This window comes from Podarcis bocagei (genome assembly GCF_964188305.1).
Source record: "Podarcis bocagei genome assembly, chromosome: 14".
In the NCBI taxonomy this organism is placed as follows: domain Eukaryota; kingdom Metazoa; phylum Chordata; class Lepidosauria; order Squamata; family Lacertidae; genus Podarcis; species Podarcis bocagei.
In genome coordinates, this window is record NC_138139.1 from 4759903 (window position 1) to 4786622 (window position 26720).

A 26720-nucleotide genomic window follows, 5' to 3' on the forward strand; every position below is an offset into this window, starting at 1 on the left:
CCGGTCGGTGCCAGCGCTTAATGGCGGTCCTACCTCCGAGCTCCGGAGAAGGACTGCTTCGCAAGTTCGGGTCTTACCCGCTACGGCGAGCGGGGGACCCCTAAAATCCCAGGCGCTGAAGCCTGAGAACAAGGAGACTCGGTGGGCACCTTCGCGCCCCCCGGTACCGTGAAAGAGCCTTTTTAAAGGCTACGGATCGACATCGGGAGAGAGCGCGGTGCTGAGAGTCGCTACCCAGCCTGCGAAGTGAAGCCGCGTCGCCATAAGCGGAGAGCGCCGATTCCTTCCTGAAAAGAAAATTTGGACTGAATTCCCGTGAGTAAGAGCTGGAAAATAATCGGGACCCTTTAAATTTTAGAAATTGGGCTAAAAACGGGGAGATTTAAACAAAGGAAGTCTGCCTCCCCCCGACTGCATGAAAGAGAAAGCAACGGAACTCTAAACTTGCATCCGTTTAGACCTGCTCTTTGATCACATAAACCGGACATTTAGACTCTTGATCTCCCCTCTAGCAAGCAGGGCAGAGGGGAGGTGAATCTGACCAACAACTGCATGATTTATTTGGAGGAAAAAACCTCTGCTATCTCACTCATTTGAAAGCTTGAAACGGTCTGCCTTTTTAGTACACTGAACTGACTTTTCCCTGTGAAGTGATACTTTGATACAAAGTTTCCACAGTGCCTGACTATTGTATATTATAAGAAGAAACAGTATAAACTGGGCAACTGTGGCAATTTGAAGTTACAAGTCTTTAGCAACATTGACTTTGACTGTGTTAATCTCCTTTTTTTTACATCTTGGACTGTCTCCTTTGTTCTTGTATTTGGAAACTTCCTTCTATGGCCATTTTGATTTGCTCCCTCTAGAGGATAAAGTAAAGTCCGGCACGGCCTAAGACAGTGGAATTTTCCAAGGGAGAATAAATCCCGTGGGAAGTGACCTTGACATGAGTGGCCCACAAGAAGAGATAGTTACAAGAGCCAAGATTAAGCAACAACAACAACAACAACAGTTGCAGCTGCAACAGGCAAAGAAAAGAGGCTCAATCTCAGGCGCTTCAGGCGTAACAGCCGGATTAGCAGGAACAACAGGACAAGACAAAGGAGCAGCCGTTTCTATGGAAGCTGTGACAGAAGCTCTGCTTAAGATAAACCAGACTCTGGAGTCTTTGACAAAACAGACTTCAGAGAACACACAAAAATTAACAGAAATATCAACAAGATTAAACCAGAATACAGAATCTATAAACAAATTGGTCGAGGAAAACGCCACTACGCGCCAAATTGCCGAAGAGGCCAAAGCCACTGCTGGAGAGACGCAGGAGAAATTAGAGCCACTTGCCAAGAAGGTCTATGAGCATGATGCAACTTTAGCCTTGTGGGAGTTACAGAGGAAAGAGAGAAACTTAAAATTAAGACTGATTCCGGAGAATGAAAGAGACAACCTTGTGGAATATTTGACACGGGAGTTTGCGGATTGCTGGGACCTTGAGGAAGACGAATTCAAAATTACAACTGCCTTTAGACTGGGTAAAAAGCAAGATAGAAAGACACCGAGAGATTGTCTGATTACACTCAGATCCAAGGAGGAAAGAGATAAAATATTAGGACTACACTTTGAAAAGGCCTTGCAAATTGGAAATTCAGCCTTGCAAATTGGAAATTCAGACATACCAAAATACATTTTGGATTTAAGAAACTTCTACAAGGACTTGGTTCTTTTGTTAAAGAAAAATTCTATCCGCTTCAGGTGGGAGTTCCCACAAGGACTGTCATTTGATTACAAGGCAAAGAAAGTGAAAATAAAGACAATTCAAGACAAAGACAAATTTTTGGCAAGATACCAGGAGGACCTACAGAAGGGGACTGTGGACGTACTTGCAGAACAGAGGAGAGCACTGGATATCCTGAATCTCTCGATTGGACAAAAACCACCACCATCAGAAGAAGAGCAACAACTTGGAGCTGTTGGAGGAGCCTTAGGAAAATAGAAAGATGGCTATGCAATTCCTTAGCTGGAATTGTAATGGGCTCAATGGGCCTTTGAAGAGAAGACAAGTATTTCATATATTGAATAGAGAACAACTGGACTTGATATGTTTACAAGAAACTCACATAACCAGAGCCCACAGGAGATTACTTACAAATAAAAGGCTAGGACAAGAATTTATTTCATCAGACAAAGTTAAGAAGAGAGGAGTGGTAATATATGTGAAGGAGAAATGGGCTCCAAAAATGATATTCAAAGATGAACAAGGGAGATACTTGGCTGTGGAGATACAAGTACAAGGAGAAAAATTCCTAGTTGTGGGAGTTTATGCACCAAATGAAGGCAAATCTGACTTCTTTAAGAGACTTCATGAAATTTTGATGGACTATCTGGACTACAATATGATAATTATGGGAGACATGAATGGCGTGGTCTCCACTAATATGGACAAGGCACAAAGACTAACAGTCACCAAAGAAGGGAGACTCCCTAAGACTTTTTTCGAAATGACTGAAAATATGGATTTGATAGACATTTGGAGAACAAGGAACCCTCTGGAGAGAGAGGGAACCTTTTTCTCCCAAGCAATGATGACCTGGACCAGAATTGACCAAATCTGGGTTACTAGTGGAATGGCTCCAAAGATTAAGAAAGTGGAAATCTGCCCAAAAACTTGCTCCGACCATAACGCCGTGAAGATGGAGATGAAACTCACAATAACTGGTCAATTTAGATGGAGAATGAATGACACTCTCTTTCGAGATAAGGAGATTCTCACGAAGGCCCAAAAGACCCTAAAAGACTATTTTGAAATAAATTTGAGGACCGACGTGGAGAAAAGAGTGATCTGGGACGCAAGTAAAGCTGTTATGAGAGGATTTTTGATTCAACAAAATTCAATAAAGAGGAAAAAACAAAATGAGAAAAAAGAGAAGATTTTGGAAATGATAAAGGAAGGAGAGAGGAAATTAAGAACAAAACCAAAGTCTCAGGACATTTTAAGAGAGATCAAGTTATATCAAACCCAATATATGGAATTGATGAACCAAGAGATTGAATGGAAGATAAAGCAAATGAAGCAAAAGACTTTTGAATCAGCAAATAAATGTGGCAAACTTTTGGCATGGCAACTGAAGAAAAGGCAGAAACTAAATACAGTTACAAGCCTAGAGGTGGATGGAAAGAACATATCTAAACCTAATGAAATTAGAAATTGCTTTTTAAGTTATTTCAAAAAACTCTACACTCAAGGCCCGCAAAATGAAGAAGATATAGACAAATTCCTTGGAAGATATGGATTACAAAATATCTCTTATCAAAGCAAGATGGACTTGAACCAGAGAATCTCAGAACAAGAGATAGAGGCTGCCATTCAGAATATGCAACTGGGCAAATCTCCGGGACCAGATGGACTGACTTCCAGATACTACAAATCGCTGAAGGAATGGTTGATTCAACCACTAAGAGAAGTCTGTAATGAGATTCTTGAGGGAAAGAGGGCACCTGAATCGTGGAAAGAGGCATATATTTCACTCATACCAAAGTTAGAGACTGAAAAGACCCAACTTAAGAACTACCGCCCAATATCATTACTTAATGTGGATTACAAAATTTTTGCAGACAATTTGGCAAAAAGATTTAAAAGAGTCTTGATGGAGAAGATTCATAAAGACCAAGCAGGCTTTCTCCCCAAAAGACACCTAGCAGATAATGTAAGGAATGTAATAGACATCTTGGAAAAGCTGGAGGTGAATATAAACACTAAAGCAGTATTGATCTTTGTGGATGCGGAGAAAGCCTTTGATAACATCTCTTGGAGTTTTATGAGGAAGAATCTTCATGGGATGGGGGTAGGCCAGGGTTTTGAGAATGGTATGGCTGCAATATATTCTGAACAAAAAGCCAAATTGATTGTAAATAATGTTGTGACTGAGGAACTTAAGATAGAAAAAGGAACACGACAGGGGTGCCCAATTTCCCCATTACTTTTCATTTCAGTTCTGGAGGTGTTGCTGAATATGATAAGAAATGACCAGCAGGTCAAAGGTGTGCAGGTCGGAGCTAAACATTATAAGTTAAGAGCGTATGCAGATGACCTAGTATTGACTTTGCAAGAGCCAAACACTAGTACGAAAAAGGTCCTAGAAATAATACAACAATTTGGCCAGGTAGCTGGATTTAAGCTGAATAAGCAAAAAACTAAAGTTTTAGGGAAAAACCTAACAGATATGGAAAAGGAGAAATTTCAAGAGGAAACAGGTTTGACTGTGGTCAAGAAGGTGAAATACCTAGGGGTTTACTTAACATCTAAGAATGTGAATTTGTATAAGGACAACTATGAAAAATGTTGGTCAGAAATTAAAAAAGATTTAGAAATATGGTCAAATCTGAAACTGTCAATGTTAGGCCGAATTGCAGTGATTAAAATGAATGTATTGCCCAGAATGTTATTTTTGTTTCAGACCTTGCAGATTCTCGACAAGATGGAATGTTTTAAGAGGTGGCACAAAGACATTTCGAAATTTGTCTGGCCGGGCAAAAAGCCCCGAATTAAATTTAAAGTACTGACTGACGCTAAAGAAAGAGGGGGTTTTGCCCTGCCGGACCTAAAATTGTACTATGAGGCAGCAGCTTTTTGCTGGCTGAAAGAATGGATGCTCCTCGAGAACACGGACATCTTGGATCTGGAAGGTTTCAATAATGCTTTCGGTTGGCATGCATATCTTTGGTATGACAAAGTTAACAGTACTTTTAAAAATCACATTGTTAGAAAAGCATTATTTAATGTTTGGATAAGATATAAAGACCTATTGGAAAATAAAACCCCTAGATGGGTGTCACCAGTGGAGGCTAAAGCAGTGAAGAAACTCAATATGGAGGTCGGATGGCCGAAGTATTGGGAAATCTTAGAACAGGATGGAGACAAGTTCAAACTACAAAGTCAGGAGAAATTGAAGCACAAAGTAGAAAATTGGTTCCAATACCGCCAAATAATGGAATTTTTTAAACAGGATAGGAAAATCGGTTTCCAGGTGGAAAAATCAAAACTAGAGACCGAATTGTTAGAACCCAATACTAAGAATCTATCTAGAATGTATAACTTGTTGTTGAAATGGAACACACAGGATGAAACAGTTAAATCGGCTATGATTAAGTGGGCTCAGGATGTTGGGCATAACATTATGTCAGCTGACTGGGAATGGTTATGGAACACCGGTATTAAATTTACGGCATGTAATGCCTTAAAGGAAAACATTATGAAAATGGTTTATAGGTGGTACATGACCCCAGTCAAACTGGCAAAAATCTATCATTTGCCCGATAATAAATGTTGGAAGTGTAAAGAGACTGAAGGTACTTTCTATCACCTTTGGTGGACATGCCCGAAGATAAAGGCCTTCTGGGAAATGATCTATAATGAAATGAAAAAGGTACTTAAATGTACCTTTCCTAAAAAACCAGAGGCCTTTCTCTTGGGCATTGTCGGTCAATTGGTGACAAAGAAAGATAGAAATTTCTTTATGTATGCTACAACAGCAGCAAGAATACTCATCGCAAAGTATTGGAAGACACAAGACTTACCTACTTTGGAAGAATGGCAGATGAAAGTGATGGACTATATGACATTGGCTGAGATGACAGGCAGAATCCGTGACCAACGAAAAGAGACGGTGGAAGAAGAATGGAGAAAATTTAAAAGCTATCTTAAGGACTACTATAAACTTAATGAATGTTAAAATGTTGTGGTTGCCAGAAGCAAAAGGGTACAGGGATACAAGGTTAGACTATAAAAGAGGACTAAGATGATAGAGATTAGAAAGTAACAATTGGGAGTTGCTAGCTGAAATATGGACATTGGGATGCAGAGAGGGGGGGTATGGGGAAGTCCAAGAAAAGAGGTTTATGAAAAATATGTTTGAAACTATTCGTGTGTGTTTGTCACTTTTTATGTTTGTTTGTTTTTTCTTAAAAATGTTGTAAAACCAATAAAAAATTTATTAAAAAAAAAAAAAAAACAGAAGTACTACACGGCTTGTGAGTGAAAGGAGTTATTCTCTCCAGCTATAAAAGATAAACTACAGCACAGAACTTACTGTTGTAATATTCTTCTCTTCTTTCTTTCGGAGAAAAGGGCAGGCCAGCACTTTCAAGTCATGCACTTGAGCATTCATACATCGATCAAGAGGGCTAGTTGACAAACTGAAATCACATTGGAATGAAGCTACTAAGGCAGGAGCATCAGCCTTTGATAAGTTGGCAACGAACACAATTTCTGGTTCAATGATCCGTGTCAATACTGTCATGTTGGGCTGCGGGGATCCACCTAGAAAAGTTTAAAATTTAGTTCAGTCTTGATTTAGCAGCGTCACCACAACAGAATGAAAAACATACCTCCACGGCACCACCATAAAATACAATTTTTACAATAGCGTAGTTCAGAAAATTTGCCCTAGTAGTTGCATCCAGGATGCATAAATGTGACTGTACTGTTGGCATTATTGTGCTCCTTGCTATTAATAACTGTTTCAAATTTTACTTCACGATTTGAACATCCTGATAAGTCAGTTTTCTCTGGTTTCATAATAGAAAAGTCTAGTGTTTCAGCTGTATGTGACATGTGCATTTTCTGTTGACTTATACAGGTATACCGATGCAGGAAAGCATAATAGAAATACTTGCATGATCCACCCATCTACCTTTCAAAAAGTTGTCTGATTATTTTGGTTAGGTTGAACTAAACCAAGCACTGATTCACCACCCAAAGAAAAAAAAATGCAAGCAATGTTATCTCCAAACAATGGAAAAAAAATAAATGGTTTGTTCACTGCAGTGCTCATAAAAGATACCCAAGACCAAATGACATTTGGTGGTGAACAGGGACACAATTGACAAGGAACTCTTTTTTGCTTGCTTCAGAAAGATAGGAAATTCTCTAAATTTAAACTATATATAATGGGTGGGTAAAAGGCAAAGGTAAAGGACCCCTGGACAGTTAAGTCCAGTCAAACTTGACTATGGGGTGTGGTGCTCATCTCACTTCAGGCCAAGGGAGCTGCCGTTTGTTCACAGGCAGCTTTCCAGGTCATGTGGCCAGTAGGACTAAACTGCTTCTGGGTCAACGGGATACCATGATGTAAACAAGAACACATGGAAACAAGGTTTCCCTTCCTGCCACAGCAGTACCTATTTGTCTACTCACATTGGTATGCTTTCAAACTGCTAGGTTGGCAAGAGCCGGGACAAAGCAACGGAAGCTCACCCCGCTGCATGGATTCAAACCACCGATCTTCCAGTCAGCAAACCCAAGAGTCTCAGCGGTTTAGACCACAGCGCCACCCGCTCCATAATGGGTAGGATACAAAAGCTGTGGGAGCAGAAGATTGCCTAGACAAAGCTATTCCTCTCCACTATAGCCCACTGAAAATAACCCTGTCACACAAACTGTTTAGTTGCCCAGAAACATTATTGGAAAGTGCCAATATTTCATAGTAGCTTTTACTACCTTAATACACATTCACACCCTGGTTAAAATTTTAACTGATGTCAGTGGGCTTAAGCATGCTCAGCTCTGCACCAAGTACTCATTGTTATGGTTTTATTATTTCAGATGTGGAACTATGTCAACTGAGAGAGTTCTTTTGCTGACCTTTATCTGGTCTAGGTTTGCCATGAGTGGTATATTTTAACTGAATCTGGGTAGATCCTTCCGTCGACGCTGCTGGCATTGATTTAACAAAGAAATCTGCTACTGTCAATAGAAACTCCACACTGGCACACAAATACAGTTTGTCCAAAACAGATACGATTTCACTCCCATTTTTATCTTGCTTGTAGCTGAGGTCAATCATGACACTATCATCTGTGCCATCTTTCTTATCTATCATTCTGAAAAATAAAAAAATAATAAAACCAGAACCAAGCTGAAGAACTGCTTTCCTGAAAGGATTTATAGTTTAGTACGCTTCCTTGGGATGAAGGGCAGGGTATGAATTCAACCAATAATAGAAGAAGAAGAGTTTGGATTTGATATCCCGCCTTTCACTCCCTTTAAGGAGTCTCAAAGCGGCTAACAATCTCCTTTCCCTTCCTCCCCCACAACAAACACTCTGTGAGGTGAGTGAGGCTGAGAGACTTCAGAGAAGTGTGACTGGCCCAAGGTCACCCAGCAGTTGCATGTGGAGAAGCGGAGACACGAACCCGGTTCCCCAGATTACGAGACTACTGCTCTTAACCACTACACCACACTGGCTCTCAAATTTCTTACACATTTACATGAGCAGATTTCACAATGCTACAGTGGTGCCCCGCAAGATGAATGCCTCGCAAGACGAAAGGGTTTTGCGGTTTTTGAGCTGCTCCGCAAGACGAATTTCCCTATGGGCTTGCTTCGCAAGACGAAAACGTCTTGCATTTTTTGCAAGTTTGTTTCCTTTTTCTTAACACCGTTAATACAGTTGTGACTTGACTTCGAGGAGCAACTCATAGAATGCGGTGTGGTAGCCTTTTTTGAGGTTTTTGGTGATTTTTGAAGCTTTTCCAAAACTTTTCCGACACCGTGCTTCGCAAGATGAAAAATTCACTAGACAAAAAAACTCGCGGAACGAATTAATTTCGTCTTGCGAGGCACCACTGTACTAGGAAAAATATACACATTAACAAATTTACACTAATGCACATATTGCTGAATTGCAACAAAAGATGATGCTACTTATAATGCGACTACATTGTAACTGAAGCCAATTGTCAGTTTTCAGCATTTTCCTAGTTTGGATACAGCTTTCTTTGTTCACCCAGGCCCACCTAACCCAGTCATTAGCCAAAAGGAACACTACACTAAAGGGAGTTTTCTTTCTCCACCCACCCACCAACATTTCCAGAGAACTCAGCTACCACTTCCCTTCCCTTGCATCGTGGCTCTTAAATAAGCTATAAAGCCTAAAGCAGAGTTTGCACTTTATTTCATGTGCAACACCAAGTTACTTACTACAGAAGCTCTAGAAATATTAATAATGACATCAGAGTCTAACCTTGAGGTTGCTTTCTGAATCCCTTTTCTGAGATCATCCAATGTACATGTTTTCAACTTGGTATTAATATCCATAGAACCATTTGAAAATATCTGTCCTGATGATGTCATAAGATGCAGTCTGAGTTCTCCAAGACACAAGCTGTTATCATGAAGTGAAAGCTGAGATTTCTACAATATATAGAAATAACCAAGGTAAAAGAATTATATGCAGAACCTAGAAGACTGAAAGTGCATACAGCCTGGGCTTTTACAATCTACTTGAGGACAGAAGCACATGAGGGCACAATTGCTATTAATGCTTTATTAATTTAAATGTTGGCAAAGGAGAAAAAAATCTATATGAAGATTTTAATATTTCAAAGCTTGCCACAAATGGAGGACACTAAAATGAGATAGGCAAACTATATTTAGTGCGCTGGGTATATCATTCCCTCTACTGCTGATATTCAGGATGAGTAGTGTAGCCAAAACACCACCACCTGCTCACAAGAGAAGTATCATCAGGCTTGGTGGAGCCCAGAGGCTTGCAGAAGTACAAAAATGGTGGGGAGAACACAAAAGAAGGCCAACTTCCCTCCTACCCCCAAAGGCTAACAAATTGTGCATGCTTACAACATATGCCTGCCTCACCCAGGTATGATGTGATGAAAAAGAGGGGTCAGAACCAGGTTTTCTGTGGCAGACATTGTAAAGCCATCATGCAAGATCTTAATTGAGTGTGCTGGGAAAAGGACTCAAAGTGAAGAATGGCGTTGTGGGGAGGTAAAGAAACAGTCCAAGGGCTCGTCTAGACTTCCTTTTGCGCTGCACTTTCCAGGCATAGATCTTCACTTTAAAGCTCAGTGTTCGAGCAGTTGTTTTGTTCTTTGTTGTGGTGCTTTCCCCGGGAAAACTCATGTATTACAGCTGAATCGGGGCAAACTGCAATCCGCAGAAACCCCAATTGCCATTTGCTCCAATTTAGCAGCAAAATGTGGGTATTCCCAGGAAAAGCAGCAGGGCCAAAAAAGAACCACTTGGACGCAGAGATTTAAAGTGTGAACCTGTGCCTAGAAACACGGCACAAAAGGAAGTCTGGATGAGCCTACAGAGGCTGAAGATGGAGGAGACTGGAGCAAGAAGTGTCATTGAAAGCAGAAATGCAGCAGAGGAAAGGGGCGGACAAATGAGTGAAATTAAGAAACAATGAGGAAGAGATGAGAACAACCTGTGAACCTGGGCAGAGAATGGAGCTGGAGATGAGCAGAACTGACAGCAAAGAGGTGATAAATGGAAGGGAAGGTGGCCAGAGAGGAAGAAGGAGGACACTGTGGGAAGGGAAGTAAGAGGCATCAAAACATGGGATTGTATTTAACACTGAGCTCATTAATTATGGCACAGACAATATGTTAACTTATAATGTTCTTTTTCTTTAAACGGTATGATTTTATCCAACATTATCTTTTCTTAATTCATATTTACTCCAAAGGAATTTTTTTTTCATGTTGAGGTGAAACAAACCTGCTCAACATCAGAATTGTAGAGAACAATGGAAAGTGATTCAAAATTGAATTCAAACTTAAGGGTCACACTCTCCTTAGGCTGTGTTTCATGAAGATCTCTTTCTCCTGAAGTGATGAGACTACCTGAAACATTTTAGAGATAAAAAAGTAACACTTGAATCTGCAGCATTTTGAAGATCAATGCACATCAACTGTGCTAAGATTTAAAAATTAGCTGCCAACTCTTCTTTGATCCCATAAACAAAATACCTTGCTTAAGACCAAATACAGTATCTTATCATAATTACTATATACAACTTAGCTCAACTTATCACCTTCCTGGAGATCAGCATCAGTTGGGCTTTTGCTTTGTTTGAGCATCTGAGCTTCTGGTAATGTTGACTGTATAACCCTGCTAGGCACAGCAGCTTCACCAAGATTTTCCAGCAAAATTTTCATGAGCAGGGTCAAATCATCTTGGCTGAGAGAGATCTGTAAATAAATCAAACCATTTTTTCCCTTCAATAAAGCCATTTTTAAAAAGCTTTGTATTTAAAAAATACCTTGCAACTCCCATTTTCAATCAACACCTGTCTTAGACTCAAGATTGCACTGCAGTTTCTTGAAGCTGAGCATTACACTCTCCAACTGTCAGGTAACAGAACTGGGGGACTTTACTCATGCATAGTGCCCCCACAGCCTATTATAATAAAAAATGCAAGCAGTCCTTGCTCTCCGTAATGTTAGTCACATGAACAATGTTATGAAAGTAAAAACCAATATAATATCCAGTAGAAAATCCTGGAATCCCAGCAACCATGAAAATTCTGTTTGGTTGAATCAGTTATCACCTACTTCATATTGTAAATATTTGCCCATGCAAAAACATGTCAAAGAACTGTCAGGAATACTTCTATGTTTAGCAAACAGTATTATGTCAAACAACCTTCACTGTTAAGTAGAGATAAACCTAGCTACCAGAACATATTACTGGGCTCAGTAAACTCTTTTCATGGCAAAAACAGCAAGTGATTAGGTCAATGACTATTAAGTCCTGAATTATAATTATCTCAAAATATTTGCAATAGGTTTATCTCCATCTAGAACATGGAATTATCAAGACCCATGGCCTTACCTGCATGGGCTTCAAGTCTCCTTTAACTGTAATCCCTGGGATTTGTAGGTACCAAGCTGCTGCTAAATTCCTCTGGACTGACAACAACAGATTTACTGGCTGCAAAATTTCAATATCTGGCTGAGAACCATTGCCTATTGTGGTCCTACAAAACAAGGGTTGAAACATTAGGGCACACAAGATATCTGCAGTCTCCCCATCCAAACAAAATACATGGATTATTTGGTCAGCTCTATGAACTATCACCTTGTGTGCTAAAAGCAGCCTTTGTCCTGTGACTGTTTCTAGTCAAGAACAAGAACCACCTGGTCATCTGTCAGGGTTTCTTTAGTTGTGATTCCTGCATTGCAGGGGTTTGGACTAGATGACCGTTGGATTCCCTTCCAATTTTACAATTATTAGAAATGAAGATTCCATTATACTGAATGAAGCTTTCACCCTATCAAGTGTAGTACCATATACTCTTGACTGGCAGCAATTATCCAAGTTTAACTCAGGCAGTATTTCCCCAGCCCTGAAACAACACTTTAAATGGAGAAGCCAGAATGGGTGGGGAACCTGTAGTGCTCCAGAGTATACTGGAATACAACACTCCTTCATCCCTGACCATTAGAAGAGACTAATGGAAGTTGGAGTCTAACAGTATCTGGAAGGCCACATGTTCCCAACTCTTGATGGGAATATATCTCCACAGTGGAGCATCTGTTTCCTCTTCAAGGTCTGTTAATGTGCAACTGTGCCAGCTTTACATTACGGAGAAACCATGCATCTACAGGTATATGAAACAAGTCTTATCACATGCATCAAATATCACGCACACTTAAATCAAATTTCTCTCTATCTATCTATCTATCTATCTATCTATCTATCTATCTCTATCTCTAATGTTAAAGTCACACCAGGAAGATTTCAGCAAAACCACAGTCCAATTAACCATCACAGTTAATTACTTCCGTTGGAGGGTGGTTTGTCCGACCAGTTGTGTGATGCTCAACCTGCTTTGGGTTGGGTTGCCCTTCTCCTGTAGGGACAGGCTTGCAGTGTGGGGGTGCTCTTAGATCTAGCACTATGGCTCAGATGGCCTGGGTGGTAAAGAGTGCCTTTTATCAGTTTGACTGATCTATCAACTATGACCCTATCTGGACAAAGATAGCCTTGTGGCATGTTATCCATGCTCTAGTAATTGTATTATTGGATTATTGCAATGTGTTACACTTGGGGCTGTACTTGAAAACTCTGTGGAGACTACAATTGGTCCAGAATGATGGTCAGATTATTAAGATAGATAAATATAATCACATTATGTGAGTGATTTGTCATCTCCAATGGCTTCCAATCCATTTTCAGGCCCAATTTAAAGGGTTACTTTTTATCTTTGAAACCCTAAATGTAGCAATCTTTGCTTCTGACCCAGCCCCTTGTCAGAGTGAGCAAACACTGCTCTTCAGTCACCTTGAGCTGCAACCTTCTTTAGGTAAGGGGATGAAGGAAGCTCTACCTCTTACAGCACAGTAGTGACATTCCCCAGTTCTACACATCCACAACAGCTGACTCACTGCCCAAGATCCCTACTGACTTTATCCTTGAAAATCTTATCATATGGAAATATTTTCTCATTAGATATATTGTCAACTCACAGCCCACCAGGAGAAACTATTGTTGGCATTTACATAATTAATATCCTATGATCAAGAGTTAATCTTGAGTTAAATAGGGGACAGGGGCAGAATATTCATACCTTGATATCTTTAAATGTGTTAGTTGTATATCCATTTTGTCAATCACTGGAGGATTAGAAGACTCTTCTCCAGGAACCAGGCTAAATTCATTCTCAACTCTGATTAAGCCAAGATCTGCTACCAATACATTCTGAGAGATGGATGACTGAGGAATTACTATAACTGGAGCTTTGAGATTGATGTCCATTGAAAGTCGGAAGCTCTTTTTAGCAAAATCCTTCACACTCAAAGCAGCCATTTCAGCAGCTTGAACTGTGGCAGCACTCAGGGCATCTTTTGCAGTTTGGAAGTGATTTAGGAAGTTCTGTGAAAAGGTATAATTATGCAGCACAATAGCTAGTTTATAATGCTAACAGCAACCAAATAAACCAAGACAAGAATAGACACATCAACTCAGGATGTGGACAGCACAACCAATAGGGTGTTGCAAACAGAACTGTGGTGAAAATTGTTGAAAGTAATAACCTGTTCCCTATTTTCTTTTCTTTTTTATGGCCAATGTGACTTGAATCAAAACAGCAAGTCTGAATTCAGACTCCAGATCTTGTCACAGTCATGACATCATCATCACTATGATCCAATGGAAAAAGCAGGACTAGGAACAACCATCATGCTGGGATACAAAAGAATGGTGCAAATTCTGCACACCTGGAAGTTCGTTTCGGAAGTGTCTTTAAAAAATACTTTAAAATTAAAATGCAATAATGAAAAATAAGTTCATCTCTTACCAGTAGTGACATGAAGAATTTATGCAGATAAACGATTTGAATGCAGCCCACTTTCAGTGACATTTTACCATCTACCTTGGACATATCTGTATAGGCTTCTTCTGCTGTAGCATCCGGATAAAGTGACATTGCAAACCGAAAGACTTCATCTCCCACTATTGAGACAGTCTGCAAAGATAATATTCATTCAGCACAATCACATTCTTGTAGATTTCTATAGGAACATTTTACACCTTTCTCAGTGTTTATTTTTCAAGAATTTTTTCCCATCCAATTAGCACAACAGCTACATTTTTTAAAAATGTGCATTTATCCCCTATGGAGTTTCAAGCAACATTATGAAAGATAAATAGCAAGTCCCTAAATCCATGGCTATAATAAGGACTCTGTCTGATCAAGCCAAATTTATTAATGCACTTGCTGCATTCAAACTGTGTTCACAACAGATACAATAATAATCACTACATTATTCATAATGTACACCACATATGGATTTTTGAATGAAAGCAATCATAGGCATATTACAACTATTTGAGACCATTTATACCTTTTGTTTAGCCAGAGAAAGAATCAAGCACCATTTTTAAAAATTAGCATACAGTAGAGGACATATTCCTAGTTTAAGCAAGGTATGTCATGCTAAAAGAAGTTTTGTCACTAAAGTTCACATTTTAAAGCAAACTGTGCTGCTCTTCAGTTTGTCAGAGATGGGAGAAAACTCCCATCATCTTCTGTTTCTTCCACGCTCAATGCTTTGTTTCCTCACCACCCAGCAAAAAAGGTATTCCATACTGCCTCAAAATGCATACCCTTTTGATTTTTTCGGCCCTCATTCCATTCACCAGCACAGTTTCTAAAACTGGCAGGCATAAGGCAAGACCAAGTCTGAAGATCTACCAATTTTCTTGAACCTTCCTGTGAAGCACACATGGCTCCCAGCTTAACAACCTCACTTCTCATATTCACCTTTTTATGAACTGTATTAGGATCAACATTTGTTATTATGAAGTCACGAAGCCTGGCAAACATTTCTGTCTGTTTCATCATTGTAAAAACGGAGGCCTCCATACCTGGCAGAAAAAAACAAACAAAGGAAAATGTTCAGCTTTCAATTCAAAACAGTAGTGTGATAAAAGAGGATTTCTTAGAGAGTGGTTAGTTATTCATATCAGTATTATAGAATAACTAAATCCTATGGCAGTGATATAGCGGTGTGGATGGCAGTGATATAGTGGTGTGGATCTGCTCCATAGGAAGATGATGGAGGCCACTCTGCACTTTCTACAGAGGACCATGATCTAAATACATCAAAGAAAGAGAGTCCAGAGCTTGCTTCCATGCTATGGACACAAGAACATAGGAAGAGCTCTGATGGACCTGGCCAATGGCCCATCTTGTTCTCACAGTGGCCAATCAGATGCCTGTGGGAAACCTTCCAATAGGACCTGAGCACAACAGCACTCCTGCCCCCTCCCTTTGGCTTCCAGCAACTGGTATTCAGAAGCATATATACATTGAACTCAACAGGTAAAAAAAAAACCTATTAAGCAAACTGTTAGTTGCCCCACATTTAATTAAGGATATATTTCTATGATTCACACACATCTTCATATGCTCAAAATGGATATTTTACCAAAAAAAATTAATAAAATGTCTATGCAATTTCAAATTACAGAAATTCATTTACCTTGTATTCGGATATCAGCAATGTCACCTTTCTGATCACAGACTAAAATGTTGAAGGCACTCAAATTGGCAGTGAGCTTCAGGTCAAACCCACCATCGTGGGTCACAAGAGCAGAAACTGCACCACAGAAAGACACATTAAACAACAACTATTAAACAATAGTTTTCCAGTTCGAATGTTAATGGGAAACTGGTTTTAAGGAATGCCTCCCTGTATATGAACAGACCTGGACTGTGCAATAATCATCTGAGGCCCTTCTTCATGTATCCCCTACATGAAAGGTCTGGAGGGTGGGAATACAAGAATGGGCCTTTTCTGCAGTGGCTCCTCATTGGTGAAATGCTCTCCCTATGGAGCATGGGTAGGCAAACTAAGGCTCAGGGGCCGGATCCAGCCCAATTGCCTTCTAAATCCGGCCCGCAGACGGTCCGGGAATCAGGATGTTTTTACATGAGTAGAATGTGTGCTTTTATTTAAAATGCATCTCTGGGTTATTTGTGGGGCATAGGAATTCGTTCTTTTTTTCCTCTCCCCAAAATACAGTCCGCCCCGCCCCCCACGGTCTGAGGGACAGTGGACCAGCCCCCTGCCGAAACGAAAGTTTGCTCCCCCCCCCCCCGGGCTATGGAGGCTTGACTGGCACCATCATTATTTATCTTCAGGCAACAGGCAACTTTTCTCTATCTCCAGGCCTTTGGCCTTTAACTATCTGTGTCCTTTTCGAAGTGGGTGGGGTGTTTTTAATGCATTTCCTTCCCCCTTTGGTTGTAATGCGTCAATATGGGGTGTTGGGTTAGCTGGAAAGATCGGGATAGAAGTACCAAAGGTAAGTGTAAACTTTAAAGGTAAGTGTAAGGTGTAAATTGAGGAAGGTAACAACAAGTACACAGGTTGCTTCTTTAAGGTGTTAGTTATGCATGAACTAACTGAACCAGAGTTGACTAAAGCATTATTGTTGGCACTACACATCAGCTGTACGCCATGATCATCACAATTATAACAAATAAAGGCTTGACATATCTCGCTTTGCATGTCATGAGTCTATCTCATATATTTAAAAGTCTATTTCGCCTTTTAAGTTGAATTACTGAAATAAATGAAGTTTTCCATGATATTCTAATTTTTCGAGTTTCACCTGTAGTACCAAACAAAAACAATGAACTCCTCCATACACAGTTTAAAAGGCCATAGATTGTTTAATTAACGAAAGGTCTGGAAGAAGAAGAAGAAGAAGAAGAAGAAGAAGAAGAAGAAGAAGTAGTAGTAGTAGTAGTAGTAGTTTGGATTTGATATCCCGCCTTTCACTCCCCTTCAGGAGTCTTAAAGCGGCTAACATTCTCCTTTCCCTTCCTCCCCCACAGCAAACACTCTGTGAGGTGAGTGGGGCTGAGAGACTTCAAAGAAGTGTGACTGGCCCAAGGTCACCCAGCAGCTGGGGAATGTTTGTGCCTGGCACTTAAAGATATGTAATGAAGGTGCCATGTGAGCCTCCCTGGCATAAAAGTAGCCAAGGGGAACAGCTGCAGAGGAAGAGTTCTGCCTGCTGTTCCCCTCTCCCTACAATCTCTCTCACACTTAATCTTTCTTCTTCATGCAATGCCATGGCTTGCTCTTTTGGTCTCCTTCATAGCATTAATGCCCATTTTTACTCTTCTTTTGTCCCCTCCTCATATTATGTCTTATGCTAAATCAAATAAAGCACTTGGTAAAATGTAAAGGTAAAGGGACCCCTGACCATTAGGTCCAGTCGTGGCCGACTCTGGGGTTGCAGCGCTCATCTCGCTTTTATCGGCCAAGGGAGCTGGCGTACAGCTTCCAGGTCATGTGGCCAGCATGACTAAGCCATTTCTGGCGAACCAGAGCAGCGCACGGAAACACCCTTTACCTTCCCACCAGAGTGGTACCAAGAGTGGGACCAAGCAACGGGAGCTCACCCCATCACGGGGATTCGAGCCTCCGACCTTCTGATCGGCAAGTCCTAGGCTCTGTGGTTTAACCCTCAGCGCCACCCGCATAAAATGTAAAGTATTATATAAATTAACACACCACTACCATCCTTGGTTCTAATGAAGGATATAGTGATATCCTACATCACAATACCTGGTTTTGCAAGAACAGTTTTGGGCTCCTCTGAAAGCAGCTTTCGATCAATTTTCTTATCAGCAGGTGTAAGTTCACTTGTGGCATATGTGAAAAAATTCATGATTGACAGCAAGGCTTCAGTGTGTAGCAACATGTCCAATGAAGAAAAGGAGACCTAAGAAAGAGAAGGTATGTCACAGAGGATCACTGGCGTCTTGCCTAAGAGCAAGGCCTTGGATGTCTGATTGTTGTTGTTTTTTTAAAAAAACTGTCCTTTAGCTTATGTATAATCAATTGAACTCATGCCATTTTAATTTTAAGAACATAAAAACAGCCTTGCCAGAGCAGACCAAAAGCCCCCCTAGCCCAGCACCCTGTTTTCTCAGTTGTCAAACATTTGCCCACGGGAAGCCCACAAGTGAGATATGAGTCCAAGCAAGTGGTATTCAGAGGCAGAGGACCTCCAACGCTAGAGGTAACAGACCCTCCGTGTCTTGATAGCCTTGTCCCCTTGTGAATCAGTTCATTCCCCTTTTAAGGCTTTCCAAGTTGGCAGCCATCACTACATCATGTGGTAGCAAGATCATATTGTTTAAGTCACACTGTATATTGCCCTGGGATAAACATTATAAACTGTGGTATATGGATATGATAAATATGATAAATATGATAAATAAAATTTAACTTCGTTCGCATTCATTTCTCACACAAGCTTGTGAAGAGCATGTCGATCCAATAAACTTGATCCCCAAACCCTCTGACTAAGTTAACAATTGTTACAAAAAGAAATACACCAAACACACCATACTATATAGCAGTTGACTTGCCAAGACATTTCAGTACTTACATTTAGTGCTTGCTTTGTACTTTTGTAAATTGTTTCAAAATGTGCTCCATCTGCATCAGCCTAAGAAAAGAATTGAAGCTTCAGATCATTATATAAAGGGAAGCAACATCCAGAGGGTTTCTCTGACCTAACATCTACATGTGCCTGCCCTAAAGCAGCCCCACCCTGTCCCAAAGTGTCACTCAGATGACTGAGCTGTGTTTCACAACTTCCTAGACCACAGGGCAAGAAGGGTTGAGGAAGAAAGAGTTTCTTTCATCTCAGATGAGGGCAATTAATTGCCTTCAGGGAAAATCAGATCCTTGCATATTTATTCAATCTTCATCACCTAAAGTCATTTCCCAGTCTCTGCCATCTCTCAATCTCCCCTACCCCTCACCTGTCACTCATACAAAAATTACACCTTGCTGAATGAGACCAGAATAGCACTGACCAACCAGATGATCAGCTAAGGGACTTAGCCTTAATACAATGCTCAATTAAGGTAACCATAACATTTAATTCCCAGTTATTTCACTTTGCTGTTCCACATCACTGAGCATAAAAAGTCCTAATTTCGTTTCTTCAACACTGACTCATAAGATCCCACAATGATCTTTAGTTAAAAACAAACAAACCTTTATATATTTCATTTTTAAAAGATGCTCGCCAGATTCATCTGAAGAACTAATGATGCTCAGAGGATCTCCTTTGGAATCTGTGGGTAAAGTAAGAAGCACGTTTACAGAGCTCTGATTCATATAGTATTCATTTTGCACAGTAAAGTAATCAATGCAGTAAATGCGTTAATGTTTCAATGATACAAAGTTTTTTGAAGAAATGGTGTATAGCAGCAGAGGGGAACCCCTGGCCTATGGGCCTAATTAGGTCCACCAGGCAGTTCTGGCGAAGCCAAGCCCACCCGCCCTACAATGGACATCATTTCTGACAACAGTGGTAGGGCAAGCAAATATTAGGCTGGGCCAAAAAGGGGGTTGTGCCTGCAAAGACCCAACAATCAGCTGAATGTCAGGGCTTGCATAGCACCATGAATGGCTCTTTGCAAGCCCCTCTGATGTCTCGACTATCTGAACATTGGGGCTTGCAGTTTGCATGCCCTGACAATCAGCTGGTCATGAATGTAGGTGATAGGCAAGGGGGTGGACCTGTGAGTGGCCCTGCCCACCTGTCAAACTTGGCTCACAGGGGGTGGGTGAGATAGGGATCTGGTCTGCCAGCTGGAATTTAAGCAACTCAGAACAAGACAAAGGACGAGTAAAGAGGTTTATTAAGTGATATGAGCTACTCTTCTACAAACAAATGTAAAAGTGCTTGTTTCCAGCATTAGAGATTCGCTTCTTGGAAGAAATTATTTCAGGAACTATTGAATTTTCATCATAGCAACTCATTCCTTTTCCTCCTCCTTATAACCAGAAAGCTGCTTTGGAAAAGTGTGTGTGTATGAGAGAGAGAGAGAGACTCCTCCTTAAATTATTTGTAGCAAGTACCAGGTTCAGCCCTTAAATTAAATATGTGACATTTAACAGGATACACTGCAAATGAGAGGGAAGACTGGCCACGTTAGGAAAATCTGAAAAAAATATATTTTAAAATGTGAAAGTTCTGTGAGAAACCTCCACCCACCAACTACAATCTTACAAGTGTAAGAACTACACTATTTATACAGTATACTTCAATCTCCCAGGACATTCTATACAAGATCTCAAAGTAGCTGTTTTACTACAAAGGAATTTCAGAAATAGACTGGAAAGAGAAGCTGCTGAATTACAACTCATTACCAAACTTAAAACCATGGAAAGACCTGGGCTGAACAAAGACATTGGATTCTTATCTCACTATACATGACTACTACTACTACTACTACTACTACTACTACTACTGTGGGCAAGAAACCCGTAAAAGAAATGGAGTGGCCCTCATAGTCAACAAAAGAGTGGCGAAAGCTGTACTGGGATGCAGTCTCAAAAATGATAGAATGATCTCGATACGAATCCAAGGCAGACCTTTTAACATCACAGTAATCCAAGTGTATGCACCAACTACTGGTGCTGAAGAAACTGAAATTGACCAATTCTATGAAGACTTACAAGACCTTATAGAAGTGACACCAAAGAAGGATGTTCTGCTCATTATAGGTGATTGGAATGCTAAAGTAGGGAATCAAGAGATAAAAGGAACAACTGGCAAGTTTGGCCTTGGAGATCAAAACGAAGCAGGGCAAGGGCTAATAGAGTTCTGCCAAGAGAACAAGTTGGTCATCACAAACACGCTTTTCCAACAACACAAGAGACGACTCTACACATGGACATCCCCAGATGGGCAACATCGAAATCAGATTGATTATATTCTCTGCAGCCAAAGATGGAGAAGCTCTATACAGTCAGCAAAAACAAGACCTGGAGCTGACTGTGGCTCAGATCATCAGCTTCTTATAGCAAAATTCAAACTTAAACTGAAGAAAGTAGGAAAAACCACTGGACAGGTAAGATACAATCTAAACCAAATCCCTTATGAATACACAGTGGAAGTGAGGAACAGGTTTAAGGATTTAGATTTGCTGGACAGGGTGCCTGAAGAACTATGGGTGGAGGCTCGCAACATTATACAGGAGGCAGCAACTAAAACCATCCCAATGAAAAAGAAATGCAAGAAAGCAAAGTGGCTGTCCAACGAGGCCTTACAAAAAGCGGGGGAGAGAAGGCAAGCAAAATGCGAGGGAGATAATGAAAGATACAAGAAATTGAATGCAGATTTCCAAAGAATAGCAAGGAGAGACAAGAAGGCCTTCTTAAACGAGCAATGCAAAGAAATAGAGGAAAGCAACAGAATGGGAAGAACCAGAGATCTGTTCAAGAAAATCGGAAATATGAAAGGAACATTTCGTACAAAGATTACCATAATAAAGGACAAAAGTGGTAAAGACCTAACTGAAGCAGAAGACATCAAGAAGAGGTGGCAAGAATACACAGAGGAATTATACCAGAAAGATATGGATGTCTCATACACCCCAGGTAGTGTGGTTGCTGACCTTGAGCCAGACATCCTGGAGAGTGAAGTCAAATGGGCCTTAGAAAGCACTGCAAATAACAAGGCCAGTGGAAGTGATGGTATTCCAGCTGAACTGTTTAAAATTTTAAAAGATGATGCTGTTAAGGTGCTACACTCAATATGCCAGCAAGTTTGGAAAACTCAGCAGTGGCCAGAGGATTGGAGAAGATCAGTCTACATCCCAATCCCAAAGAAAGGCAGTGCCAAAGAATGCTCCAACTACCGCACAATTTCACTCATTTCACACGCTAGCAAGGTTATGCTTAAAATTCTACAAGGCAGGCTCAAGCAGTATGTGGACCAAGAACTCCCAGAAGTGCAAGCTGGATTTAGAAGAGGCAGAGGAACCAGAGACCAAATTGCAAACATGCGCTGGATTATGGAGAAAGCTAGAGAGTTCCAGAAAGACATCTACTTCTGCTTCATTGACTATGCAAAAGCCTTTGACTGTGTTGACCACAGCAAACTATGGCAAGTTCTTAAAGAAATGGGAGTGCCTGATCACCTCATCTGTCTCCTGAGAAATCTCTATGTGGGACAAGAAGCTACAGTTAGAACTGGATATGGAACAACTGATTGGTTCCAAATTGGGAAAGGAGTACGGCAAGGCTGTATATTGTCTCCCTGCTTATTTAACTTATATGCAGAACTCATCATGCGAAAGGCTGGGCTGGATGAATCCCAAGCCGGAATTAAGATTGCCGGAAGAAATATCAACAACCTCAGATATGCAGATGACACAACCTTGATGGCAGAAAGTGAAGAGGAATTAAAGAACCTTTTAATGAGGGTGAAAGAGGAGAGCGCAAAATATGGTCTGAAGCTCAACATCAAAAAAACGAAGATCATGGCCACTGGGCCCATCACCTCCTGGCAAATAGAAGGGGAAGAAATGGAGGCAGTGAGAGATTTTACTTTCTTGGGCTCCATGATCAGTGCAGATGGTGACAGCAGTCACGAAATTAAAAGACGCCTGCTCCTTGGGAGAAAGGCGATGGCAAACCTAGACAACATCTTAAAAAGCAGAGACATCACCTTGCCAACAAAGGTCCGTATAGTAAAAGCCATGGTTTTCCCAGTAGTGATGTATGGAAGTGAGAGCTGGACCATAAAGAAGGCTGATCGCCGAAGAATTGATGCTTTTGAATTATGGTGCTGGAGGAGACTCTTGAGAGTCCCATGGACTGCAAGAAGATCAAACCTCTCCATTCTGAAGGAAATCAGCCCTGAGCGCTCACTGGAAGGACAGATCCTGAAGCTGAGGCTCCAATACTTTGGCCACCTCATGAGAAGAGAAGACTCCCTGGAAAAGACCCTGATGTTGGGAAAGATGGAGGGCACAAGGAGAAGGGGACGACAGAGAATGAGATGGTTGGATGGTGTTCTTGAAGCTACCAGCATGAGTTTGATCAAACTGCGGGAGGCAGTGGAGGACAGAAGTGCCTGGCGTGCTCTGGTCCATGGGGTCACGAAGAGTCGGACACGACTAAACGACTAAACAACAACAACATACATGACTAAACCATTTCTCACCTTCTCACCCCTTGCCTTTTCCTGTAAGACCTATTACAGTCGTTAAGAGTCGTCAACAGGCTCTCTCAGCTATCTGCCTATCTCCCATTCCCACCACCCTTCTGAGTAACACCCCTCCCCACCTTCTCACTATATAGAAGGATCTGGCAACTTCTGTTTCAGTGTATCTGAAGAAGTGTGCATGCACACGAAAGCTCATACCAAGAACTAACTTAGTTGGTCTTTAAGGTGCTACTGGAAGGAATTTTTTTATTTTGACTATTTATACACTTCTATTTTTCATCACAGGTTTTCTCAAAAACCTATAAACACACATAAACACTCAATTACAATAAACAAAAAGTTGAGTAAAACTTATGGCACAGAGGCAGCCAACGAAGGTCCTGAGAAACTACCTTTAACATTCAAAAGCGGAGGGTTCCAACTCTACAGCTCTATGATTCTATGTAAATCATAGATGGACACAGAATCAGACATTAAAGAACACAAATTGAACATGTAGGAAAACAATCTGTAAATTTAATATTGCCACATGAAGAACTGTTTGCACCACCTGAATTACATTATTTTGTCAAATTCTAAGTTAACCTTGACTTACCAGTGAATTCAAGGCACTTCATGTGGATTTTTTTAAGATATGCTGTAGCAGTCATGGAATGTGTTTTAATTCTGCTTTCAGTTCCAAGCTGCAACACTGTTAATGTGTGCAAAGGGCAGCTTTTCTTGTCTATCTGTTTCATTAATGTTACTACAACCTAAAAGAAAAATACAGGACATTTCAAAAATTGCAACAGAATGCATTTGAAGACTCAAAAGTCAACCATATATAGTTGAAATCAACACCACTTACATGGTTTCTGCCAACACTAGTTTCCAACTCCCAAGTGAAAAGAGCAGATCATGATGAATACTGTTCAGCATTTACTATAGATACCTGCTAGTTACCCACGACTTTTGAACTCAGTGGGCTATGTTTCATTGAAACTATGATTTGAGAAGCAGCCTCGATCAAAACTTCTTTTGTTCTCAGTAACCATAGGTTAATCAAACCAAGTTTCCCTGAGTTCAGACAAACAAGGAACTGTGGTTTGTTTAAAAGCAAAAACTTTAAAACTTTTCCTTGGAGAGGGGACATGATTGTTAGCATGAGAAGCCAAGACTCATCACAGCTCATTCATGCAATGGGAAGCTAGGCCTTAGTCTGTACCAGAAAATGAGAGAAGTGGCATATTTTACACTGCTAACAACACAGATTTGTGGGCCTATCTTAGAGGCTTTCATGTGTCAAGTAATTGTCTCTAGCACAGATAAATAAAACAAACTTCAACATTTAGGCTTAAAGAGACAAACAAGCTGTCATACCTCTTTGATTTCAAAGTTTAGCAGCATATTGGTAATATCCTCCTGCAGGACTTCTTTTGATGTGCCCAGTAAGTTATCTTCTAACATAATTTCTTTCTCAGCTACCAGTGCTTTTGTCTTTTGTTTTCCATTTCCTGCTGATACGAAAGACAGGTTAGTTCCACTTGTAAAATGGTTATTCCTCCCAAAATATGGTTATTCCTCCCAAAAAAGGAACAATGGTTCTCACCTGGAGACTGTTTCTCAGAGATATTGAACATGTGGCATTGTGAGTTTTGCTGCCCTCCAGGAAAGGTCTTTGCCCGCTATGCCATGCGTTCATCACCTCTGAAGAAACAGAACCCTATACTAATTCCAAAAGCCGCACTGGCTGGCATGGATTGATCCAGACAAAATTCACAAAAGGAGAACAAAGGGGGATGGGAGACCAAAACAAGCAACCTAAAAGACCAAACTATTTACAAGGTTTTTAAAAATAAACAGCTAAGATAGGAAAAGGCCACTAACTGTTCAATATAATCCATTTGAATATAGTTTTCTTAAGGGACTTCAACTACTTTCTGCATTAATTTTCACGTATGCTTTGATTACACAGCTCCCAAAAATAATAACTAAGCAGGAAGCAGTTTTCACCATCTGCTATAGTTACCAAGGGAAAGGAAAAACCAAAAAATCCTGCTCAATAGCTTAAGCAGTCCTTATTTCTCTTTTTTTTTTTTTGGGCACTGCATAAATAAATCAGGCTCAAGCCCACACCTAAGAAGAAAGTTACTTCCAGTCCTCTTTTCATGATATTTTATTCAAGAGACAAGAGTATGTCTGGTGAACCTGAGAAATGCTTCTTCTCCTATGATCCTAACTTTTAAAACTAATCCAAGCCTCAGCAATATGAAGCTTCCCAAATGAAAATCTACTAAGGAATGGGAAAACACATACACATTTTACAATGAAGACTGACTTACCTTCAGTTTTTGCTAGTGGCTTTGTGGTTTGATCTGCTTCAGCAAGGTTCTCTGTCACTACTTTAAGCAGAACATTCAAATCCTCTTGACTTAGAATGATCTAAACAGTGGCATATAAAGTCAAATTATCTGTCTCTGAATTTGAGAGCTTCTATCAAATGTTCAACTGCTGGTAAATGCCAGGGATCTTTCTTATATTGACCAATTACAGGCAGATACTTGCTGCCTATTGCCCATCATATTGTGGGTAATAGGAAGCAAGTATCTGACAAGCCAAAGAGACCTGCAGTATTGGATTCATTCTTGCATCCACAGCAGTTTAATCATGGGGTTCCAATTCCTCAGTACAACCTGCTTTCCAGCAATGCTTCAAAGCAAAAGTCACCAGAGATATAATGCTTTCTTTCTTGCCCCCACTCTAATCATAACCTAATTAGTTATATTTTTTCAGTGGCTAACTAAAAACGTCTACTTATGATCTCTATATAAAAGTTTTCTTATGCTCTTGCTATTGTCTGTTGTATAATAAAATAATTATCCATTTAAAAAGTACCTTTATGACCAATTTAATATTTTCCGGCTCTCCAGTTCTTTCTCCACACAACTCTCTCTTCAACTAGAGTTGAAACTCTGGAGGCAGCACAGAATAGTGGCTGCTGCTGTACTACCATGCATGTCAGCTGCTAAGCAGGGAGGCTAAGCAACTCTCTCGTGCCATTCCCTGGTTTGACTCTATTTATTTATTTATTTATTTACCCATTCATTCATTCATTTCCTAGCAGTGAGCATATACACAGCTTCACATAGTTGAAGTTTTGCCACATTTTAAATGTTTTGGCATGTTTCTCTGCAGCATTGCATTAGTCTTAACATTCTCTGAAGATATCTGTCATAATAAAAAGAACTATGCAAGCATACCTTTGAAAACAAAAATAAACTTACATTCATTGCATCTAGATGCCCTTTGATTTCCACCATTGGTATTTTGTGATACCATTCTCCAGCCAGGTTGCGATTCACAGAAAGGTTCAGATTAATAGGATGTAGAATTTGGATGTCAGTTTGAGAGAAACCTGGTTGCAGGATTGTCCTAAATA

At 40.4% G+C, this 26720-nt stretch overlaps 1 protein-coding gene across 5 annotated transcripts in view; it reads right to left on the reverse strand.

The window, feature by feature from the left end:
- The window catches only part of VPS13C (vacuolar protein sorting 13 homolog C), a 120235-nt gene that overhangs the window by 44841 nt on the left and 48674 nt on the right, over positions 1–26720 (reverse strand). For 4 of the 5 annotated variants that reach the window (XM_081170478.1, XM_081170477.1, XM_081170475.1 and 1 more), the window contains 17 exons: positions 26566–26713; positions 25624–25723; positions 24662–24798; positions 23898–24054; positions 19336–19415; positions 18719–18778; positions 17890–18046; positions 15790–15906; positions 15069–15172; positions 14103–14270; positions 13374–13678; positions 11636–11780; positions 10836–10992; positions 10520–10644; positions 9018–9187; positions 7637–7875; positions 6084–6313 (listed from right to left, as the gene is read on the reverse strand). In XM_081170478.1, the coding sequence (XP_081026604.1) occupies positions 6084–6313; positions 7637–7875; positions 9018–9187; positions 10520–10644; positions 10836–10992; positions 11636–11780; positions 13374–13678; positions 14103–14270; positions 15069–15172; positions 15790–15906; positions 17890–18046; positions 18719–18778; positions 19336–19415; positions 23898–24054; positions 24662–24798; positions 25624–25723; positions 26566–26713 (2599 nt within the window). The remainder of the gene's footprint in view (positions 1–6083; positions 6314–7636; positions 7876–9017; positions 9188–10519; positions 10645–10835; positions 10993–11635; positions 11781–13373; positions 13679–14102; positions 14271–15068; positions 15173–15789; positions 15907–17889; positions 18047–18718; positions 18779–19335; positions 19416–23897; positions 24055–24661; positions 24799–25623; positions 25724–26565; positions 26714–26720) is intronic. The other variant, XM_081170476.1, reaches the window with a different exon arrangement.